Raw genomic sequence first — 20874 nt, 5'->3', positions numbered from 1 at the left:
AAAGTCGTCTTTTCCTTTAGACTTTTTTTATTGAACACACAGCTTCAAGACCTGTTTTCATACTCTGCCCTTTTAGCAGAGTAGACTATAATTGATGACCTTTCATTCGTTAAACATTGTCCTTTTAAATGTCCAAAAGAACTGCAGTTGAGAAATGCAGTGCGCATCATTACTCTTGAGTTGGATTTCCTCTCACCTTCCCCAAATGCAGGGGTCTCGAACTCAATTTACCTTCGGGCCAGTGCCAGTCCTCAAATCTTCCCAGCGGGCCAATAATGTCACTGAAGATGGTGTTCAGAAAAGAAAATGTTTATATTGTACTTTTATTTCAAATTTCTTCGAAATAATAAAACTTGTCATACAACTTTATACAATTCTTCGCTTGCCAGACAGTTTTTAGTGTTTGCCAGACAAAAAAGAAACATACTGTTCGCCTCATAGAGAGCAGACCAGCAGAAAATGGTCCCTGGCTAAATCGCTCTCATTGGTGCTGGCCGCAGCACGGTTCAGCACTTATGACTAAGGCTACGTTTTAGTCACGGGTATTTTTAGTAAAAGACATGGACAGGTCATGGGCAGTAAACAAAAATTCACGGCCCGTAACCTGTCCATGATTTTTACTATATACTCCTGACTAAAACTTTTGCGGGGGGAGCTCGGGGAGTTCTGTGGTGGGTGGGTGGGGAGTTTTGGCGGGGGTGGAGGGAGAGGGAGGTTCCCTTCCCTGGCTCCTGGGAGTCGGCAACCTCCAGCTCTTAGCACCAAATGCTACCGCCCCAAGCCCCAGTTCTGCAGCTCCCATTGGCTGGGAACCGCGGCCAGTGGAAGCTGTGAGGGTGGTGCCTGCGAGCAGAGGCAGCATGTGGAGCTAGGAGCTGAGGGAGGGAAGTTCCTGTCACCTTTCTGGGGAACCCCCCCCCAGGTACGCACTGCCCACACCCCAGCTCTGAGGCCCCCACGCACCCAAACTCTTGCTGCGAGGGGGCCTGAGACTGCCCCAGCAGCAGCCGGTGCAGCTGGCCCAGGGGTTGCCCAAGCTGCTCAGGCGGCTCCCAGGCCAGCCACATGGGCCGCTGCAGAAGTCATGGAGGTGACGGAAAGTCACGGAATCTGTGACTTTTGTGACAAACACTGAACCTTACTTACGATACTCCAGACACCTCCAGCAGCACCTTCATGGTAGCTGCTGCCAGAACCCCGCGCTCTGCTGCGGAGTCTAAGGGCTCTAAAAACTGCCCCTCTCCACCACAGCGCCATCGACCGTGCTAAAGGAGACAGCACCAACAACTGCTCAGATTATAAGGCAGCCGAATGCTGCTAGCACAATAGCGCCAACACAGACAGCACTGGCTCAGCACACCGCACTCCCGATACAATTGGCACCTCACTCTTTGGCACCGAAGCACTGGTGCCGCACCATTTTCTGCACCAGAAGGATCTGTTGACCCTGGAGTTCCCTCTTTTGGGCACTGATGTCTCACGGGGGCCGTCTGTACCAGAGCAACTGTTATCTCCGATAGCACCACCGTTCTTGAGTGATGAAGATGAGGAGGTTGAAGGGGTATTCTCCCCTCACCATTCCTCCCCGATCAGAACACTTACGGCAGCTGGACCATTACGACCACAGTCCACATATGGGACCATCCATGACCTTCCTTGAGCACTAGCTGTACTGGGATCCTTGGAGGTCTTACAGAAGGTGCTACAGCAGGTGGCCCAGCCCATGTAGGGAAGATGCTGGATCCTCACCTCCACCCTTGGAGACTGAAGCTACCGAGACAAGGGATGAACTCATGGCAGAGCAGGAAGAGGACACTGCTCCTGACACCTTGCCAACCAACAATAATTCATCCTCCTCACCAGATGAGACAGTTATGCCTTCCACCCCCAACCACTGCGGATGACTTTAACCACTTCCAAGATTTATTTAAAATAGCGGCCAATGGGCTCAAAATTGGTCTGGAGGAAGTGCCAGTAACAAACTAACAGACATCTTACAGACATCTTCCTCCTCAAAGATAGCATTGCCAATCAGTGGGACTATAATAGAATCCGCCAAAACAGTCTGGCAAACTCCAGCGACCATACCTCCAACCAGTAAAAGAGCAGAGAAAAAGTGTTATGTTCCCTTGAAGGGATCAGAGTTTTTTTTCCCCACACACTCAGTACCCAACTTGCTGGTAGTGGAAGCAGCCAACCAGAGAGGCAAACAACAACACTTTCCACCACGCCCTTTGATAAGGATAGTAAGAGGTTGGACCTATTCGGCCACAAAGTATATTTCTCCTCCACACTTCAATTCAGAGTGGTAAATTATGTAGCACTACTTGCCAAATACAACCACAGGAGCTATGGAAAGTTTATGGACTTTTTCCCCTCTGGAATATCATTAATAGAGAACAATTCAAATTGCTGGTCTCTGAAGGGCAAATGATTGCATGCATGGCTCTTCAGGCCTCATTAGACATTGCTAACACCCCTACAGCTGTGGTTATGTGATGGGCCTCATGGTTGAACTCCTCAGAATTCCCATGTGAAATACAAAATATAGTCGAAGACCTTCTCTTCGATGGAGAGAGATTATTTGCAGCCAATACCAATGAGGTACTGCACACTGTGAAAGGCTCACTGGCAACTCTTCAATTGCTCGGCATTCATACACCTGCCACAAAAAGGAGACAATATAGGTATCTACCATACCAGAGAAATAGATATTCAAAATATACACAGCAACACCAGAGGCCTTAAGAATAACGACAGAGACCACAACGATGCCGACTTCCACCAGCTGCAGTGTCCCAAGCCCCTTCCTCTAAATAACAAATTTGAAGGCTTGGGTGAGGGTCTGGAAGACCTTTCCCACATTCCAGAGCTAACACCCTCCATCCTTCTGTTTTTGGAGACCATTTACTTCCATTCTACCTGAAATAGGCTGCCATCACCATGGACAAATGGGCTCTAGAAGTCATCCATAAGGGCTATACCATCTCTTTCCTTTCTATCCATCTCCCCCCCCACACACACACACACCCTCCCTCTCCATCCTACTTCAGGTATCCCTCTCATGAACATCTGATATGACAAGAGGTAGATCATGTCCTAGAACTCTGGGAAGTGGAAACTGTTCCCATGCAACACAGGGGAAGGGTTTTTATTCCCACTATTTTTTTTTAACACACAAGAAAAATGGGAGATGGCGACCTATGCTGGATCTAAGGCGACTGAAGAAGTTTGTGAGAAAAAAATAATTCAAGATGGTCACAACTATAATTCCAGTGCTGGAGCAGGGGGACTGGTTCTCAGCCCTCAACCTGCAGGATGCCTATTTTCAAGTTACGATACATCCTGCCCACAGGCAGTTTCTGAGATTTACTTTGGGCAAAGACCACTATCAATACAAAATTCTACCTTTTGGCCTGTCAACAGCACCTTGCATTTTCTCAAAGATCCTCGTGGTAGCAATGGTGCATATGAGAAAACAAGGAATAATAATATTCCCTTGCCTGGACAACTGTCTTCTGAAGTCACACACTCGAATAGATGCCATTCGGACTACCCAAATGACGATAGATTGCTTCCAGAATCTGGGTCTACAAATAAACAAAAAGAAATTGACAGTAGAACCAGTTCAACAGTTAGAATTCATCAGCACTTACCTTGACTCCGTGGCAGTGAAAGTGTCACTTCCATGAGACAGATTCGACACGATAAAGACACTCATATCCAATGTGGAACAGCCCACACATGCCTCCAACTTCTGGGCCACATGGCAGCATGCACATTTTTGGTTTACATATGCGCTGCCTACAAGGGTGGTTAGGAACTATCTACAGACCAAATAAACACGGAGTAAACAGACTATTAATGATGCCTCCCAAAGTCAAGGAATCACTAACCTAATGGACTCAACCACACAACAGGTGCTCAGGGATCCTATTTACACAAGACCCTCCATCACAGATGATCGCAACGGATGCTTCCCTCGTAGGTTGGGGAGTACATATGCAACATCACACAATTCAAGGGTTATGATCTGCAGCCAAGACGAGGCTACACTTAAACCTGCTAGAACTCTGTGCTGTCTGCAATGCCTTCCTCCACTTCCTACCATTCATGAAGAACCAGAACATAAGAGTAATGACCAACAACATTGCTTGCATTTTCTACATAATCAGGCAAGGGGGAGCCATATCACACTCGTTATGCACCAAGCCTATGAGACTCTGGAATTGGTCCATCCAACACAATATCCATATTTCTGCTTCCTAGCTACCCAGATGCCAGAACACCATGGCAGACGAGCTCAGCAGACATTTCCTCCACTACCAAGAATGGGAATTGAACGACGTGATACTAGAACACACATTCCGAAAATGGGATCACCCACAAATAGACGTATTTGCGACAGCCCAGAACACACAATGTCCGAGATTCTGTTCCAGAGCAGCTCTGGGAAAGTAATCAATGGGGGACGTGTTCCTGACCAAGTGGGGCACAGATCTCCTCTTTGCATTCCTACCTATACCATTACTACCCAGAGTAATACTGAAAATAAGGACCTGATAAAGCCAGAGTCATCCTAATAGCCCCCACATGGCCAAGACAAGCATGGTATACATACATAACACGGATGTCAGCATGTGCTGCAGTCACTCTCCCGCCTCGGATGGACCTGTTAACACAACGCGAGGATTATGTGCACCATCTGAACATAGAACTTCTACATCTGAAGGCATGGCTCCTCTGTGGTTCTCTAATGATGAACTAGGTTGCTCTAAACGGAGGAAGTGGGTGCTACTTCACAGTAGAAAACGTTCTCCACGTAAGACCTACCTACAAAAGTGAAAGATTTACAGCCTGGTGCACCGCCAGACAAACAACTGCAACATCGGCACCTCTTCCATTGATATTAGACTACCTCCTGGAATTAAAACAATTGGGCCTCTCTATCAGTTCAACAAAAGGACAACTTAAGTTGCTGACATCTATACTTTTAATTTAGCTGCATTTTAATGTAGTTTATGTCTGGGAATATAAAAATGTACTGTCAAACTTGTGTATTATCATGGTGTAGCCGGATATTGTCCTTACCCCACTTCCATAGCCTCTGTGCTATATTGGTTCAGAATGTGAGCTCTTCGGGATTGCAGAACTGTATTTTTCTTTGTGTACAGCTATTAACACACTGAGTACTACTGAAACTAACAGATTACAGTTTCAAGTTTTCGGTAGATTATTTTAAACAGCTTTGTCCTCTATTTAGCCTACCTAAGGTAGATATCTTTAATAGCTATGTGCATCACCATGTCCAGTCACTAGATGTCACACTTGCTTCGCATGCAAGTAGCTAAAACGGATTGGAAGTAGTTCAGGGATGATATTACTAATAGAAAGTAGGTACAACATGCATTTCTGGATTCTGATATTGTCCCCTTGCAAGACATTTGCACTGTTCCTCTCTTCCTCCAAATACCAGAAGCAGTTCAGACTTGTCCACATGGCTCTGGGATGTGGCGTATGGCCCCTATGGCTTCACTCTGATGCTCTGATTCTGACCATGCAAAACAAAGCAGCACTGCAGAGCTCCTTTGTTATCCATGCTATTCTAGAATTTATAGTTGATTCTGCAGCAGCTGTAAGAAATCTGTTCTCCCTCCCCCACCCTTCTCTAAGGGTACCAAAGGAGCTTTGTTACATGAATAGAGTTGTTCTCTGAGCTCCTCCCATCTATTTATTCCCCTTCCCCAGTTGTGGCAAAAGGGATAAAAGGAGCAAGCTGAAGGACAAGAGGTCACAGAAGGAGAGCTCTGCCATAACTGCTTCCACCCTGCAGACCATCACTCAGCATACATAGCAAAGATTTTTTTCCTCATTTAGTAGTTTTGCTTGTTGCACAAAGCTTTACATTCAAGTCCTGTAGCCACTGCATTATTACAACAGAATATATCTGAGGCCTGGTCTGCATCTGAAACATGGGTCGACCTAGCTGCATCGCTCAAGGATATGAAAAATTCAAATGCCTGGGAGATGTAGTTAAGCTGACCTAAGCTCCGGTATTGGCACCAAAAGAATGGAAGAATTCTTCTGTCAACCTACCTGTCACCTCTCCAGGGGCTGAATTTACTGCAGCAATGGAAAACCCTCTTCCTTTGCTATAGGGAGTGTCTATGCTACAATGCTACAGGACCATAGCTGCGACACTTCAGCTGTGCTGCTTAACCACTTGTAGTATCGGTATAGCCTGAGGAACACCCTCAGTAGCTATCTAGGCAGAGAAGTCTACCAACCTCCCACTTTAGTCCCTACCCTAAGGAGCCTACATTCTGTCTGCCTTTGTAAGTATAGTACCTAACACAGTGAGGTTCTGATTTTGATTGGGGCCTCGAGCACTACCTCACTAAAAAAAATAATCTACCCTGGCCAATAATACAACAATTTCAGGAAGAATAAAATATTGATATATGTGACTCCCATAACTTTTACTATAACTAAGATGTGCATCTGTGGTATAATTTGATTACTTTAGTGTTATGGTTTTAGACTGAGGTCTAGAGGATTGAATCTGAGGCTAAGAGCCAAGAAGTCCTTAGTTTAATTCCAGTTCTTGTCACTGATTTGCCCTGTGACCCTGGACAGTCATTTAACATTTCTGCTTCTATATCCCCATTTATAAATGGAGATAATCTAATTTATCTACCTCCCCAGAATGCTAAGGGTTAGGTTGCTTGGTTGAGAATGAGACAATTTAAATTTTCCAAATGCTGTGTAACTGATGAGGGTTTTTTAAAAATTCTCAGTACAAATGGTAACATACATGGTTCCCCTTAATGTATGTGTGTGTTTGTTTCCAGGGATGTTCAGAAGAATCACAGCTGCTGCCAGCAGGCTTTTTACAGGAGATGGTTCTGATGGTAGTTTTTATACCCTTGAGAGTCTGAGTGATCTTGTTCAGTTCATGATTCCCACACACCCTTCTTTAGTGCTTCTCTGGTGTCAAATCCTACTTCTTGTCAATTACACTAACTACAGCTGGTGGTCAGAGGTGCATCAAACACCAAAGTAAGGTTTTTTAATTTCTACAGTTAATTAAGTTTTGTTTTTTAATGTAGCTTATATGATTTCTTAGCTGTTAAGAATTTGAGTACTATATGTGTTAGAACCACTTAAAGAAATTATTGTACTTATAAAGGAGTCTGTACAGTCTTTGCAGTGTTCCATAAGGTCAGTAAAATCTGACTACTTTAGACCAAGAGAAAGAGTGTGTTCCACACATGATGGCATGTCAGGTAGAACTCCATGCCAGTTGTTGTTTCCCCTTTTAAAGGGAGGGAATTCTACCTTGAGTGCCTCTGATTACAACTGTGGAAATACTACATAAGGGAAAGGGTGGTCTTGTCAGATCCCAGGATGCTTATGGCTTTATAGGTCAATATCAACATCTTATTTCACCCTCCAACTGCTACGCAACCAGTGCAGATCATGGAGCACTGGTGAGGTATATTAATGGAAAGATCTGTTCACTAAGCAGCCATTGCGTAACAAATCCTCCCTTTTGAAATGGTCTGCTTCCAAAGGGTCTTAAAATATAGTATCTGGTAGACAGAGTACAAGCATTGCATTGTCTAGACTCTGAGTGACAATGGATGACAGTTTTGAGATCTGTATCTGAAAGAAAAGACCCCAAACGTAGTCAGATCTAGATTAGAAAAAGTGGTCCTGGGCCTAGCTGCAACTTGATTGTCTGAAAGCTGCTGTTAAATAAAGAACCAAATTATAAATTTGAATAACAAGCTGTGGGACATACTGTATCAGTTAAGGGGGCTAATAGAATTTCTGTCAGTTCTTCCTGTTGTTTCCCCCAGTTTACCAGCAACAGCTCCCTTTTATCTGGATTGGGTGTCTTTCTTACCCCAACACTGGATTAGATGCTCAATCACCGTAGCTGGATGGAGAGAAGTGCTGGGTTTTATCATTACATGGAAGGCTCTGTAGCCCATGTCTCCTTGCAGGCATCTCTGTCAGCCACATTGTAATACGTATTGAACAAGAGGGGTGATGAGTACAGCTATGTTTATGTCACAGAGGTCACAGAATCCATGACTTTCAGAGACCTCTGTGACATTCTCTACTTCAGCCCCAGTGGGTGTGGGACTCTGGAGTTGGCAGCTAGTGGGGCCCTGGCAGGATTCCAGTGACAGGGGGCCCCTGCAAGGTTCCAGCGACATGTGACAGACTCCTGAGGGGGCCCTCCTCAGGGTTCCAGCGATGGGCGATAGCCTCGCATGGGAGCGGTGGTGGAGGGACCACTGGGAGTTGGAAGGGGGGGACGCCTCAGGCGAGCGGCTGGGGGTGTCCTGTTTTCTGTTTGGGAAATATGGTCACCCTGCAGCTCCTAGCCATCGTGGGCAGAGGGGGGCCCCCCTACAGCTTCCAGCTGCCATGGGCAGAGGGGGAACCTCACAGCTCCCCGCCACCATGGTTTTGGGGAAAACCATGGTGCCACAACAGCAAATGTCACAGATGGGTCACGACAGCTGTGAATTTGTTTATTACCCATGACCTGTCCGTGACTTTTACTAAAAATAGCAATGACAAAACCTTAGCCTTAGTAATGAGATGTAATCCACAACACCCCACAAGAGACTAAAGAACTAATGACAAAGCAGTTCAAATTGAGGAATGCTTAAAATGGGTTCCTTTACAATGTACATTGAGTATCTACTTTGACTGAAATATTAGCAATAAAACATGTTTTTCTTACAGGAGGCACAGTCTTTCCAGTACTAAATTGCTGAGCCCTCAGATAACTGGAGACAGTGATGAATTTGATTCAGAATCCAAATTTGGCATGTGCAATCGAGAGATAGTACGAAGAGGCGCGCTCATTCTTTTTTGTGACTATGTTGTAAGTTTAGAACTGTGAATTTTAAACCTATAAGTGTTTGTTTTTTGGATTTTGCTTGGGTGCTTTATCTTTGAAGTACAGAGTGTGATCACAATAAGGGAAAAGTGAGAGATCTTAGTCATATTTACTTCCATGGGGAACTACATGGAATTTTTATATATCAATTTTCACTTCTGGAAGCGGATGCTCTTTTTTTTCTTTCTATGCATATGTCTTATTAGTGTGATTATTTTAGATACTTGTGCATTATCTTAGGCATTCTCTCTACACTGAATCTTAGTTGTCCTCAAAATTATTCTTTGTAAATAACAATGATGTCTTGAATGTTGTATTCTTACATATGTGATCTCAGGAGAAGACTAAGAAGCTTATGAAAGTTTAGACCCTGCTCTGAGGCTGAGTGTTTCTGCATGTCATAATTAGAATAAACTCTTTTCACCTTAAACCCTCCTACATATATTTACTCTGCTACTGCATTCCCCAGTTCTGTTCAGGCTCTCAGGAATAGGGCAACTCCCATGGCTTCAGATTTCGTAGGCTCTCAAACACAGTGTTACAGGAGTCAGTCTCTGTACTGATATTAGTACACACTTTCTAGAAGATTGTTCTGCCTCAAGTGAGAAACATTAACTGTTGAAGACATAAATAGTTAACTGCCATGAAAGAGATGGAGTGTTCACTTTAAAAGGAAACAAAAACTACAGACAAACATTGAGACTTTGCAGAAACAATTCTGATACATATTAAGTGTGTATCAATTCATTCATTACTAAAAATGTTGCATAAAAGCAGGGTCTTTGAGTTTACTAGTTCTTTCCATTTGTTCTCTACCAGTATTCATTGTCTTTCTAATTACAACATAATGGATGTTGAAATAATTTGTTGCAAATAAAGGATTATGACTTCAGGTGTATTTGCAACAGGATCAAATGAAGTTGAAAGAAAAGATCTGGTGGTTATGCAAATGATCATAGTAATAAAGCTTAGAAGGAAATGAAACGTGCACACTTGTAAACAGAATATTTTTAACATAATGTGGTTCAGTTTTTCCAGTGGAAAATTACTTGCTTTTAATTGTGTATAAATAGTATTGCATTGTTTGTTATTTTTTTAATAATGAAATGCTTACACGGGTGGTAGTAATGGTAATTTTAGAATTATGGAATCCATAATTTTTACCTTTTTTTTCCCCATAGTGTCAAAACCTACATGATTCAGAACACTTGACGTGGCTTATAGTGAATCATGTTCAAGATCTGATTAATCTGTCTCATGAGCCTCCAGTACAAGACTTTATTAGTGCTGTTCATAGGAATTCAGCAGCCAGCGGTCTCTTCATCCAGGCTATTCAGTCTCGGTGTGAGAACCTCGCAACTGTAAGTTTGACCTGAACCTTTTAGTAATGAAGTTTAGGCCTTTCTTGTTAACTGTATTTGGAAACACTTTGAGTGCTTTTTCCTTTCTGGGTCTTTTACAGCACCAAATGTGGTGTTGGTGCAAAACTTATTATATGTATTACACTGGTGCAAAAGACAACTCTTGGCATCTGAACTACATTGTGCTTAGTACTACTCAGACACACAGGTAGGTAGATGTGATTATCCCCAAAGAGCTTACAAGCTAATACTAACAAATACAAAGAAACTCTAGACATTGGGTAACTAAAAACTTTGTGTTCACTTCCCCACATGTTTACAACCCTTTGGAGAGAAATTAATTTATGATCTTAAGCCTCTTTATTTACAAACTCAAATTTTTCATCTTCATAGCCTTTCTGTTGCCTCACAGAGTGCAAACATACTTTGTCAGTTGCTGTGTTATAGATTAATCAAATCATAAATGCAACATGGATCTTGTTTATCTTCTAGGAGCCTCTGCACTGATGTGTATTCGCTACAAATTGTACTCCTGAATGGAAAACACACTAATTAAAAAGTATAGAAGTAACTCTGTAGAAAGCATCCATGTTTGTTTCATAATTTGAGCATATTTGATATGGAAAGTATTAAGACTTTTTTGCTCAACTGCCAGTCCTATAAATTCAACTGGGGTCAGTCAATCTACGTTCCTTCCTTGCTATGCATCATCACAAGTAATAAAGTGCTGAAATGCAAATTAAGTCCTTTGTGACATTTTTGTAGCACCTTTGCCTTCAATAGCTGTGTACAGATATTTGGAAATCAGTAGATGATTCTGCTGCTAATGCCTAAGAACAAGTAGGATTCAGTTCACTGCCATGTTGACCCTAACAAGACTAAAGAGTAATAAAAGAGCAATGCTGGTTTGTGCCCTCTTCCCTAATCCTACACTAATGGGTTGTGCATTCTCCATGAAGATTTCTGAACTTGTTGCCGTTTCCCTTGTCTGCATATTCATCTCTTTCAAGTCATAAGCAGGGGAAGGCTTCATAGGAAGTAGGTTTATGTGCATATATTTGGGAGTGAGGGAACTAAACAATGCTAAACTTTATTTTAAGACAGGTTCATTCACTCAAGTTTCTCTTTTAAAAGTGAACATTGGTGACAGCTGTGCTTTAATTGACAAGTTGTTTTACTAGACTTTTCACAAACTGCTTGAAAATTAAAATAAACAGCATTGAACACTTATCATCTTTTTCTCTGCACCTCCTCATTCAAATCTCTAGTGGTGAAGTATCCTTTCTGTTCTTTATCAACCGCATTATCTGCCACTATAATCTCCTTGCTCCTCGTATTCTCATTTTCTTACCTCACTTTTCCTCTACCTCTGCACAGGCATTATCCCTTCCACGGTTAAACATGCCTTTTTGTTGTCTCCCATCCTGAAAAACTCTGCAGATGCTATTTTCCTTTCCCAGGGCTCCTTTTAAGGTCTGCTTCATTTCCTTTTCACCTTAAATTCAAGCTGTCTGTAACTTTCAAAGCTCTTTAATTCCACCCCAGACCCTCTGTCTTCACTTTCTCCTACTACTACACTAACTCTTGCTCCCTAAATTCTATGCCACTTCTAATCACATGGTTTGTTCATTCATCACTTCAGACTTCATGTCTTCTGTCTAGCTGCTTTGTACAATTGAACAGCACCCCAGTTACTGTTCACCAACCCCTGTTCTGCACTTCCTTAATTTAAAAAAATAATTAAAAATCCACCTACCCTCAAACCTGTTTAAATAGTAATTTTTACACAACATTCAATTAGTCGTCTGCTCTACTGTCTTTGTAACCACTGTTCCTTTAGTCTGTAAACTCTTAAGCGTTGGAACCAGTTGCTTGTTTAGCGCAGTCCGTCTGTTGTTCCAGCACCTTTTATATTTAACTGTGTTACAGTATGTACAAAATAAATAAGATGAGAAAAAAAATGTAACAGTTGTTTTTTCTAATATTTAGCCAACAACACTAAAGAAGACCCTGCAATGCTTAGAGGGCATTCATCTCAGCCAGTCTGGTGCTGTGTTAATGTTGTATGTGGACAAGCTTTTGTGTACTCCATTCCGTGTGCTGGCTCGCATGGTTGACACACTTGCTTGTCGTCGAGTAGAAATGCTTTTGGCTGCAACTTTCCAGGTAGGGAAAAAAAGTAAATATATGTCTCTAAATTAGAGTTGCTAATACCAGCAAATAATTGAATGTGATGTAAGTTAAAGCACATTTTAATTACTTGACCGTGATGTTTAGTGCTTTGTGAAAAACAGAATGTCAGTTTGTTTAGCATGCATGTCTGAGTAATTCAGTTTCATCCTGTGTTATGGTCTCCAGATTGTTTAATAATTTTTACTTGCTGCTCTTAGTCTGCTAATATACATATGAATGGTTTTATTCCTGTTGGTGCTTCATATCTATTGTTTTGTCACTGTTTTCTACAGAACAGCATTTCTCAGTTACCAGTTGAAGAACTGGATAGAATTCAGGAATATCTTCAAAACAGTGGATTAGCACCAAGGTAAAATATTAGTAATAGGTCCCTGTTGTCATAACATAGTATGTAATAAGTACAAACCATGCATGGTTTTTAATGAGGTGACACTGCTTTTTAAAGTTATGTCTATAAAAGTGGAAGTATGCCCAGATTTGCCATGACTTGAGTACCCAATTAAAACATGATTAGGCCCTCTCTGTACTGCAAGATGGAAACCATATTGTAGCTCTCTCAGGAACAACCATTTGTTGTAACTAGTTGCCTTGACAGAGTAGAATTTTTAGTGTAGATGAATTTTAAAACAACAACTCAACCTGGACATCTGCAAGGATATTTTCTGCTGGCCTGCTATAATTGGGGCATGGAGGGAACCCTCTATAAGACTCTAAATTCTTGGGAAAAGACTATAAATTCTTAATGGCGATTTTAATTTTCATAAGTATTTCAAAGACGAATAGTTCAGACCAAGTCCAGGTCATGTTGTCACATGAGCACAGTAGTCTCTCACCTATGTTATAGCAAAGTTTAATCTTGCTTGTGTAGAAGGATTCAAACTGTTACTATTGTTTATTTTGATACAGCCTTGTAAAGATCAGGAGCCTGATTAACCTGGCTCCTCACAACTGCTGGTTAAGAATAACCCTGTTGTCTTCAGTAGGAGTTTATTGTATCCTGTGGGAAAGAGCTGGTGGGGAGGAAAGAATCTAAGGCTCAAGACTGTAAAATGGTTTGGTAAAAAGAATATAATATTATCTCTTGCCTGCATCCCTGGGATAAGCTTAGTTAACAAGACTTGTTCCATCATACAACTCCCAACATAACTTGTGGAGTAGACTTTTTATTGATAATAGTAACAAAAGTCAAGAAACAATAGTAAGAGCAAGAAATGTCTAAGTTGAATCTTGAAAAGGTTTGTAAGAGGCTCATGACCAGTATTATCAGTGATGTGCTTTCCGCCAGTATGGTCTCTCTTTAAGAATATTTGGGTACGTTTGTAGACCATTTTTGAATTTCTTCTTTCGGGGACAAAGTGTATGCCAGAAAAATTATCTGATTGACAGATTAAAAAAAGGTCAGACCTGTTGTTGCAACACACCATAACCTATGCCTTTCTCATATTGCTGGGCATGCCATATATAGCATTCAGTGCATTAGCTAGTAGAAGGTAAACTAGTTTCTACATATTTTGGAGGTGGAATGTCTATCAAAAGAACTATGCATTTAAACTTCTTATGAAGAAAATAGATTTTTTTTTAAAGGTCTGCTAATTTGAAACCCTATTTGAGTTGTAAGAGCTGTGACTTCAAATTCCATACAGAGCACTGCAAAATGTCAGTGTCAATGTGATTTCGTAGAATTAGTGGAAATCAGTCATAAGGGCAGGCTCTGAACTTAAATCAGCAGTTTTGGTTCACTCACTTTTGATTGAACAACATAAGTAGCTCAGTGAAGAAAACAACATCTTTTAGTGCTAATGCAGATTAATGTCTCCTACGTTTTGGTAACAAAGCAAATTTATTGTTTTTTGTTTTCCTACCAAAACACAAAGTTCTTTGAGTGTTTGTCCATATGTATTCCACTGTTGGTGCGCATATGCCTAATGCACTTGAATTTGGATTTTCTGACCAGCAGTGTCTGTTGCAGTCCATGCATGCACCCTGAGTGTCTTCATGCCTCCAACAGAGGATATCAAAAGCAGGGTGACCCTAGCCACCTCTCATTTCTTTCTCGCCATCTGTGGGTATGAGTTGGAATTTACAGTTTTCAAGCCTCTTTGCTCACTGTACAGTTTCCCCCTTTGTTTTGTAGTTACCAATCAGTTAATTGAAGTTCCTGAATTTTTACCCAAAACCACATGCAAATAGAGATGAGCAACAGCTATGCACATTGGACGTTAGATGGGCACTGGCATTCTCCATATACAGGACCAAACCATTTTGGTGGTCTACCCAACTGTTTGTGACTATTGCAGACACAATGAAAGCTCTTCCAATCTCAGAGAATTTCATCTTGGGTTACTTCTCGTATGCAAGCATGTTCTGATCTGGCAGGCATTTCACCACCTGGCTAGCTGTGTGCTCTCTTCACAAGATGACAAGCATCCTCACTGTCCTTCCTTGCACACATCCCTATCCTGCACATTTGTAAAGCATCAGGGGGTAGCCGTGTTAATCTGTATCCACAGAAACAACAAGAAATCTGGTGGCACCTTAAAAACTAACAGATTTATTTGGGCATAAGCTTTCGTGGGTAAAAAACCACTTCAGATGCATGGAGTGAAAATTACAGATGCAGTCATTATTATACCGACACATGAAGAGAAGAGAGTTACCTCACAGGTGGAGAACCAGTGTTGACAGGGCCAATTCAATCAGTGTGGATGTAGTCCACTTCCAATAATTGAGGAGGAGGTGTCAATTCCAGGAGAGGTAAAGTTGCTTTTGTAGTGAGCCAGCCACTCCCAGTCCCTATTCAAGCCCAAATTAATGGTGTTAGCTAACTATTGTAAAGCGCTTTGATATAACCGCTATATTAAAAAAACCCCAATAATAAACGTTTTTACGTGGCACAAATAAAAGCACACAACTCATATTTTAATATCAGTAGTCTTACCTTTCTAGTGCAGTAGATGTGCCCTCCCCCCCAAGCTGGGGCTGGAAAGGAGGTGGGGGTCTCTCACCCACCACACCAGCCACAGAGCTGAGGCTGGGAAGGAGGGCCATCTGTCCCCAGCAGCCACAGCTCTGGAGCTGGGGAAAGTCACCTCTTTGGCCGCCTCAGCCCTGCACATCCCAAATTCCCCCCCAGCCCCTCTTCTCATCCCACTTCCCCCTCCCATCTACCCCCTATACTACCGAAGGCTAGCACCTCACCTTATATGTGCGTCTTTTCCAGAGTCCAGGCACCTAATTAGTGGAGCCATGTCTGTGCGGCTCCACTGATTAAGTGGGTGGCCCTTCATTCTCTCGTGTGTGGCTGTCCAGGTGTGCACCGTAGAGGGAACTATCTGCGAACCAAGTGAATGGAGCTCGCGGACCACTGGTGGTTCACGGACCACAGTTTGAGAACCTCTACTGTAGTGCAATCTCCTTATTGTGAAAGTGCAACTTACAAATTTAGATTTATTTTTTTTGTTACATAACTGCACTCAAAAACAAAACAATGTAAAACTTTAGAGCCTACAAGTCCACTCAGTCCTACTTCTTGTTCAGCCAATCACTAAGACAAACAAGTTTGTTTACATTCACAGAAGATAATGATGCCTGCTTCTTATTTACAATGTCACCTGAAAGTGAGGTGAAAAGTGAAAGTGAGGTAAAAATTGGGGGTTGGACTAGATGACCTTCTGGGGTCCCTTCCAACCCTGATATTCTGTGATATTCTATGAGAACAGGAATTCGCATGGCACTTTTTAACTGGCATTGCAAGGTATTTATGTGACAGATAAGCTAAACATTTGTATGACCCTTCGTGCTTTGGCCACCATTCTGGAGGACATGCTTATGACACTTGTTAAGAAATAATGCATTAATTACATTTGTGACTGAACTCCTTGGGGGAGAATTGTATGTCTCCTGCTCTGTGTTTTACTTGCATTCTGCCATATATTTCATGTTATAATAGTCTCAGATGATGACCCAGCATGTTGTTCGCTTGAAGAACACTTTCACTGCAGGTTTGACAAAATGCAAAGCAGGTACTAATGTGAGATTTCTGAAGATAGCTACAGTACTCGACCCAAGGTTTAAGAATCTGAAATGCCTTTCAAAATTTGAGAGGGACGAGGAGTGCAGCATGCTTTCAGAAGTCTTAAAAGAGCAACACTCTGATGCGGAAACTACAGAACCCGAGCCACCAGAAAAGAAAAATAAGTTTTCTGCTGGTGACATCTGACTGAGGTGATGAAAATGAACATAAGTCAGTTTGCACTGCTTTGGATCGTTATTGAGCAGAACCCATCATCAACATGGACGCACGTCCTCTGGAATGGTGGTTGAAGTATGAAGGGACATATGAATCTTTAGCGCATCTGGCATGTGAATATCTTGCAATGCCAGCTGCAGCAGTGCCATGTAAACACCTGTTCTCACTTTTAGGTAACATCGTAAAAAAGAAGCGGGCAGCATTATCTCCTGCACATGTAAACAAACTTGTTTGTCTGAGCGATTGGCTGAATAAGAAGTATGACTTAGTGGACTTGTAGGCTCTAAAGTTTGACATGGTTTTATTTTTGAGTGCAGTTATTTTTTTGTGCATAATTCTACTTTCATGATTGCACTACAGTACTTGTATTAAGTGAACTGATAAATACTGTTTCTTTTATTTTTACAGTACAAATATTTATAATAAAAATAAATAAAAAGTGAGCACTGTACACTTTGTATTTTGTGTTGAAATTGAAATCAATATATTTGAAAATGTGGAAAACATCAAAAATATTTAAATTGTAGTCTATTATTGTTTAACAGCACAGTTAATTGCAGTTTTTTTTAATTGCTTGACAACCCTAATTAAAACCTAAATTAAAACCTGTTGGCAAAGGAACTGAAGGGCAGTTGAGGTTGCCCTGCCCTTTAAGCCCTTGGTTGAAGGCATGAGGATGCTCTGGGCACATACCCCAACAGACAAATGATGTTCAAAAGAATGTAAACTTGAGTTCACTGGGTGTATGCACACTAACAATGGAAAATGTGTATATATAGACAATACATCACAAAGAACCACAGTTACTGTAAGGTGAGTAACTGTTTATCTTCCTTCAAATTCAATTTGTGATAGGTAGCTGCTGGAGGACAATGTAGAAAAGTGGAAAAATTAGTTTTAGTGATAAGAATGGAATATCAGTACTAGGTAATTAGCACAGGTATATTAAATGTAGCATAATGTAAAATAGGTATTCCTCATAAAAAAAACTTTTTTTGGTATTGGTTAACTTTATTTATAGAACATATTATCCTTGTCCTCTTTTAAAGAAATAAATAAATATAATTTATTTTTTTTTGTGGGGAAAGGGGGATGGGACTCCAAAGCATACTGCACTGTAAGGCATAATGCAATTCTGAATAAAAACTAATCTAAAATAAACAATGACTTTCAGTAAAATATATCTCTTTACTCCTGACCAACTTCTAAAGACAACTTGATTTGAAGGTAGTGTATTAAAATTTTGGATTAAATATATAACTCCTTGATCTCATGTAAAGCTCACTTGAAAAATTCACTCTCTCTGGCATGTTGAACTAGTAATTATCTTTCTTACTCTAAATACTTTTAACAAATAATAGTTAGTATGTACCTTACCTGTATTTCCCATATCTCTCTCCTTTTAAAATTCGAATTTTCTGATGTGTGTATCTGTTTTCAGACACCAAAGACTTTACTCGCTATTGGACAGGTTTCGTCTTACAGTAGCACCAGAAACAACTAGCCCTTCACCTTTGGTTACTTCACACCCACTGGATGGGGAAAACCAACCAGCCTTAGAGAATGTAATTCCAGACAAAGTAAGGCCATATTTAGAATATTTCATAGGAAAATACATCTGCTATCTGTGCTATAACAAGCTTTTCTATTAGTAAAAGATATCTATGAATGAAGCTTTTTTTAATCCCCATATAGTGCTCTGTGCACAAATCTGAATAATGTGGTAAATAAACATCAGCTGCCTATTTCTTCTTAAATTCTGCAGCTAACCAAATATCATGCACATACATTTATATCTAACTGTGATAAACTTGTCCATTTGCTACTTCAGAACTGTTCACTGGTTCCTTAAGAGACTTATAGGTACCATCTTTCTTATCTCTGACCACCTCGGTCTGTTCAGCAATCCTGTGTGTTCTTTCTTGCTTTGTGTTTTTCTTATTCTTGTTTACTAACCCCCTTATGCTTTGAAAGTTTTGCCTAGATGATATGACACCTAATAGTCTCTTAGAGGACCTAATTTCAGTGCTTAAATTGAAATATATACAGCTCTGTGTCCACAGATAGAAATAGGCATGGTTAATCCAGTAATTCTGGATTGGCAAAGGGACAGTCTCTTTGAGAAGACTAATTAGTGGGTAAAACAAAATTGAACTATTTTCTAGCTCTGTCAAAAGTAAATGTATAGTAAATTTCATTTTATTTATTTATTTATTTTAAAGGACTGGTATGTATCACTAGTCAGATCACAGTGCTGGGTCAGGTCAGACTCTGCACTGCTGGAAGGTGCAGAGCTGGTGAATAGGATACCTCAGCCTGAACTGAACTCCTTCATGACCAGTAAGGTAATGTCTCTCATAATGAGAAGAGGAGAATTTAAGATGACACTTCCTAAATATTTTAAAATTTTAAAGTGTCCCTATTCATATTACTGTTAATGACCAAATTAGACTGTTAAAAAAGAAATTAAAACTTCTTTAAATTTTACTTAGTTTTTTTTGACTTTTTGTGTTTTACTAACTTTGGACAACTAAAATAGTACTTTGAGCTTCCAATTGAAAGGTGCTCTAGATAGCCAAGTGCATTAATTATTGTTAAGGCTGTGAGTCTGTCATGGACGTCATGGATTCTGTGACTTTCCAGGACCTCCATGACTTCGGCAGCAGCTGGTGCAGTGTCGCAGCGGCGCCTGGGGTCACTGCCCCCACCCCTCCTGAGCACCAGCAGTGTCCTGGGCCTTTCCCCCCTCGAGCACCAGTGGAATCCCAGGCCACCGCCCCATCCCCCCGCCCATACGTGCACACAGAGCAATCAGTTAAAACTCATAGAAAACTCTAGTTTTATGCAAATTAGGTGCTGCAAATTTGGGACAGATGGCATTTTCCAAACAAAATAAAGTTGGAATCCAGTTTTAAGTATGAAACGGAACACAACCTTAACTGTGGCAATCACAGTGGCTCTTCCATAATGTTGATCTATTAATTTGCATAGTATTACCCAACTGCTTTAATTTCCTTTCTCCATGGAAATGTGTCCTTTCTAAACTTTTATGTACCATTTGTGATTTCAGGAGTTCAACTTAAGCTTGTTAGCTCCCTGTTTAAGTCTTGGCATGAACAAAATCTCAGAAGATCAAAAGAGCAGCCTCTTTGAAACTGCCCATAGGGTAACCCTAGACCATGTGTGTAACATTGTTCAAAAACTTCCTGCCAGCCATCAAGTTTTTCAGCCATTGCAGCCAGTTGAGACTTCAGCCTATTGGAGCAAGCTAAGCGATATTTTTGGTAATACAAAATAAAGGTCTTATTCTCTTTATTGTACTGTATAACAGTGTTGTCACAATAAGTCAGTTCTCTAATGGGATCAAAGATTCTCAGCAGTAAAATATTTTGCCCAAAATTTTTTGTCTGTTAAAGAAAATGTTAACTGTGATGATTTTTATTTCAAGCCTCTAGATTTTACCCTGACATTTTATTTTATAGGAGACACAATGGTGTATCAGACTGTGATGAAACTCTCTCGTGCACTGGCTCAGTATTTGTTATTACTCTCTAAATTACCAGCATCTCTCTGTATTCCACCTGACAAAGAGAGTGACATCCTGAAGTTTGTAGTAATGTCATTAGAGGTAAGAGAGTGAGTGTAATAAAAAGTGCAACAGAATGTTTACAAATATGTTCCATTTCCCTCTAACTTTGAAGATTCAATGCGAGTTCTGCAGGTCTAGAAGCATTTCTGGGCTCTAGGTTTATGTATAAGCGTCAGTTTCCAATATTAGTTCATTCAGTGCTTACTCTTTTGTGTATATTGTACACATCAGGTAGAATTTAGCAGAGGATATGGGACAAGAAAAACTAATTTTTTAAAAAAAATTTTTTAAGGGAGACTTCTCACCGCAGTCTGGCTGAGGGACAGGAAGGTCTTGGCAGTTCGGAGAGCGGCACTGTGGGGCTTGTTGGGAAGATGAATAAACATGATAGTTTACTCAATATAGTGCTTATAATTTTTTTTTTTCCCTAGCTGGAACTTTTTGAACTAGTGCCATGCTAATTTACTGTAACTAGCAGAATTAATTTTTCTTGTTTTGGTAGCTGCAAATATATGTAATTATGTGGATAAAAATAATTTGATCTCATATTTTTGCATATGGG

At 40.9% G+C, this 20874-nt stretch overlaps 1 protein-coding gene across 8 annotated transcripts in view; it reads left to right on the top strand.

Moving 5' to 3' along the window:
• The window catches only part of HTT (huntingtin), a 182505-nt gene that overhangs the window by 115089 nt on the left and 46542 nt on the right, over positions 1–20874 (top strand). For all 8 annotated transcript variants that reach the window (XM_073342650.1, XM_073342649.1, XM_073342651.1 and 5 more), the window contains 9 exons: positions 6852–7059; positions 8764–8905; positions 10102–10281; positions 12271–12447; positions 12747–12823; positions 18165–18303; positions 18946–19068; positions 19794–20007; positions 20206–20351. In XM_073342650.1, the coding sequence (XP_073198751.1) occupies positions 6852–7059; positions 8764–8905; positions 10102–10281; positions 12271–12447; positions 12747–12823; positions 18165–18303; positions 18946–19068; positions 19794–20007; positions 20206–20351 (1406 nt within the window). The remainder of the gene's footprint in view (positions 1–6851; positions 7060–8763; positions 8906–10101; positions 10282–12270; positions 12448–12746; positions 12824–18164; positions 18304–18945; positions 19069–19793; positions 20008–20205; positions 20352–20874) is intronic.

The sequence above is a fragment of the Lepidochelys kempii genome, chromosome 4 (genome assembly GCF_965140265.1).
Source record: "Lepidochelys kempii isolate rLepKem1 chromosome 4, rLepKem1.hap2, whole genome shotgun sequence".
Taxonomy (NCBI): domain Eukaryota; kingdom Metazoa; phylum Chordata; order Testudines; family Cheloniidae; genus Lepidochelys; species Lepidochelys kempii.
This window is presented reverse-complemented; position numbering and strand designations above follow the sequence as displayed.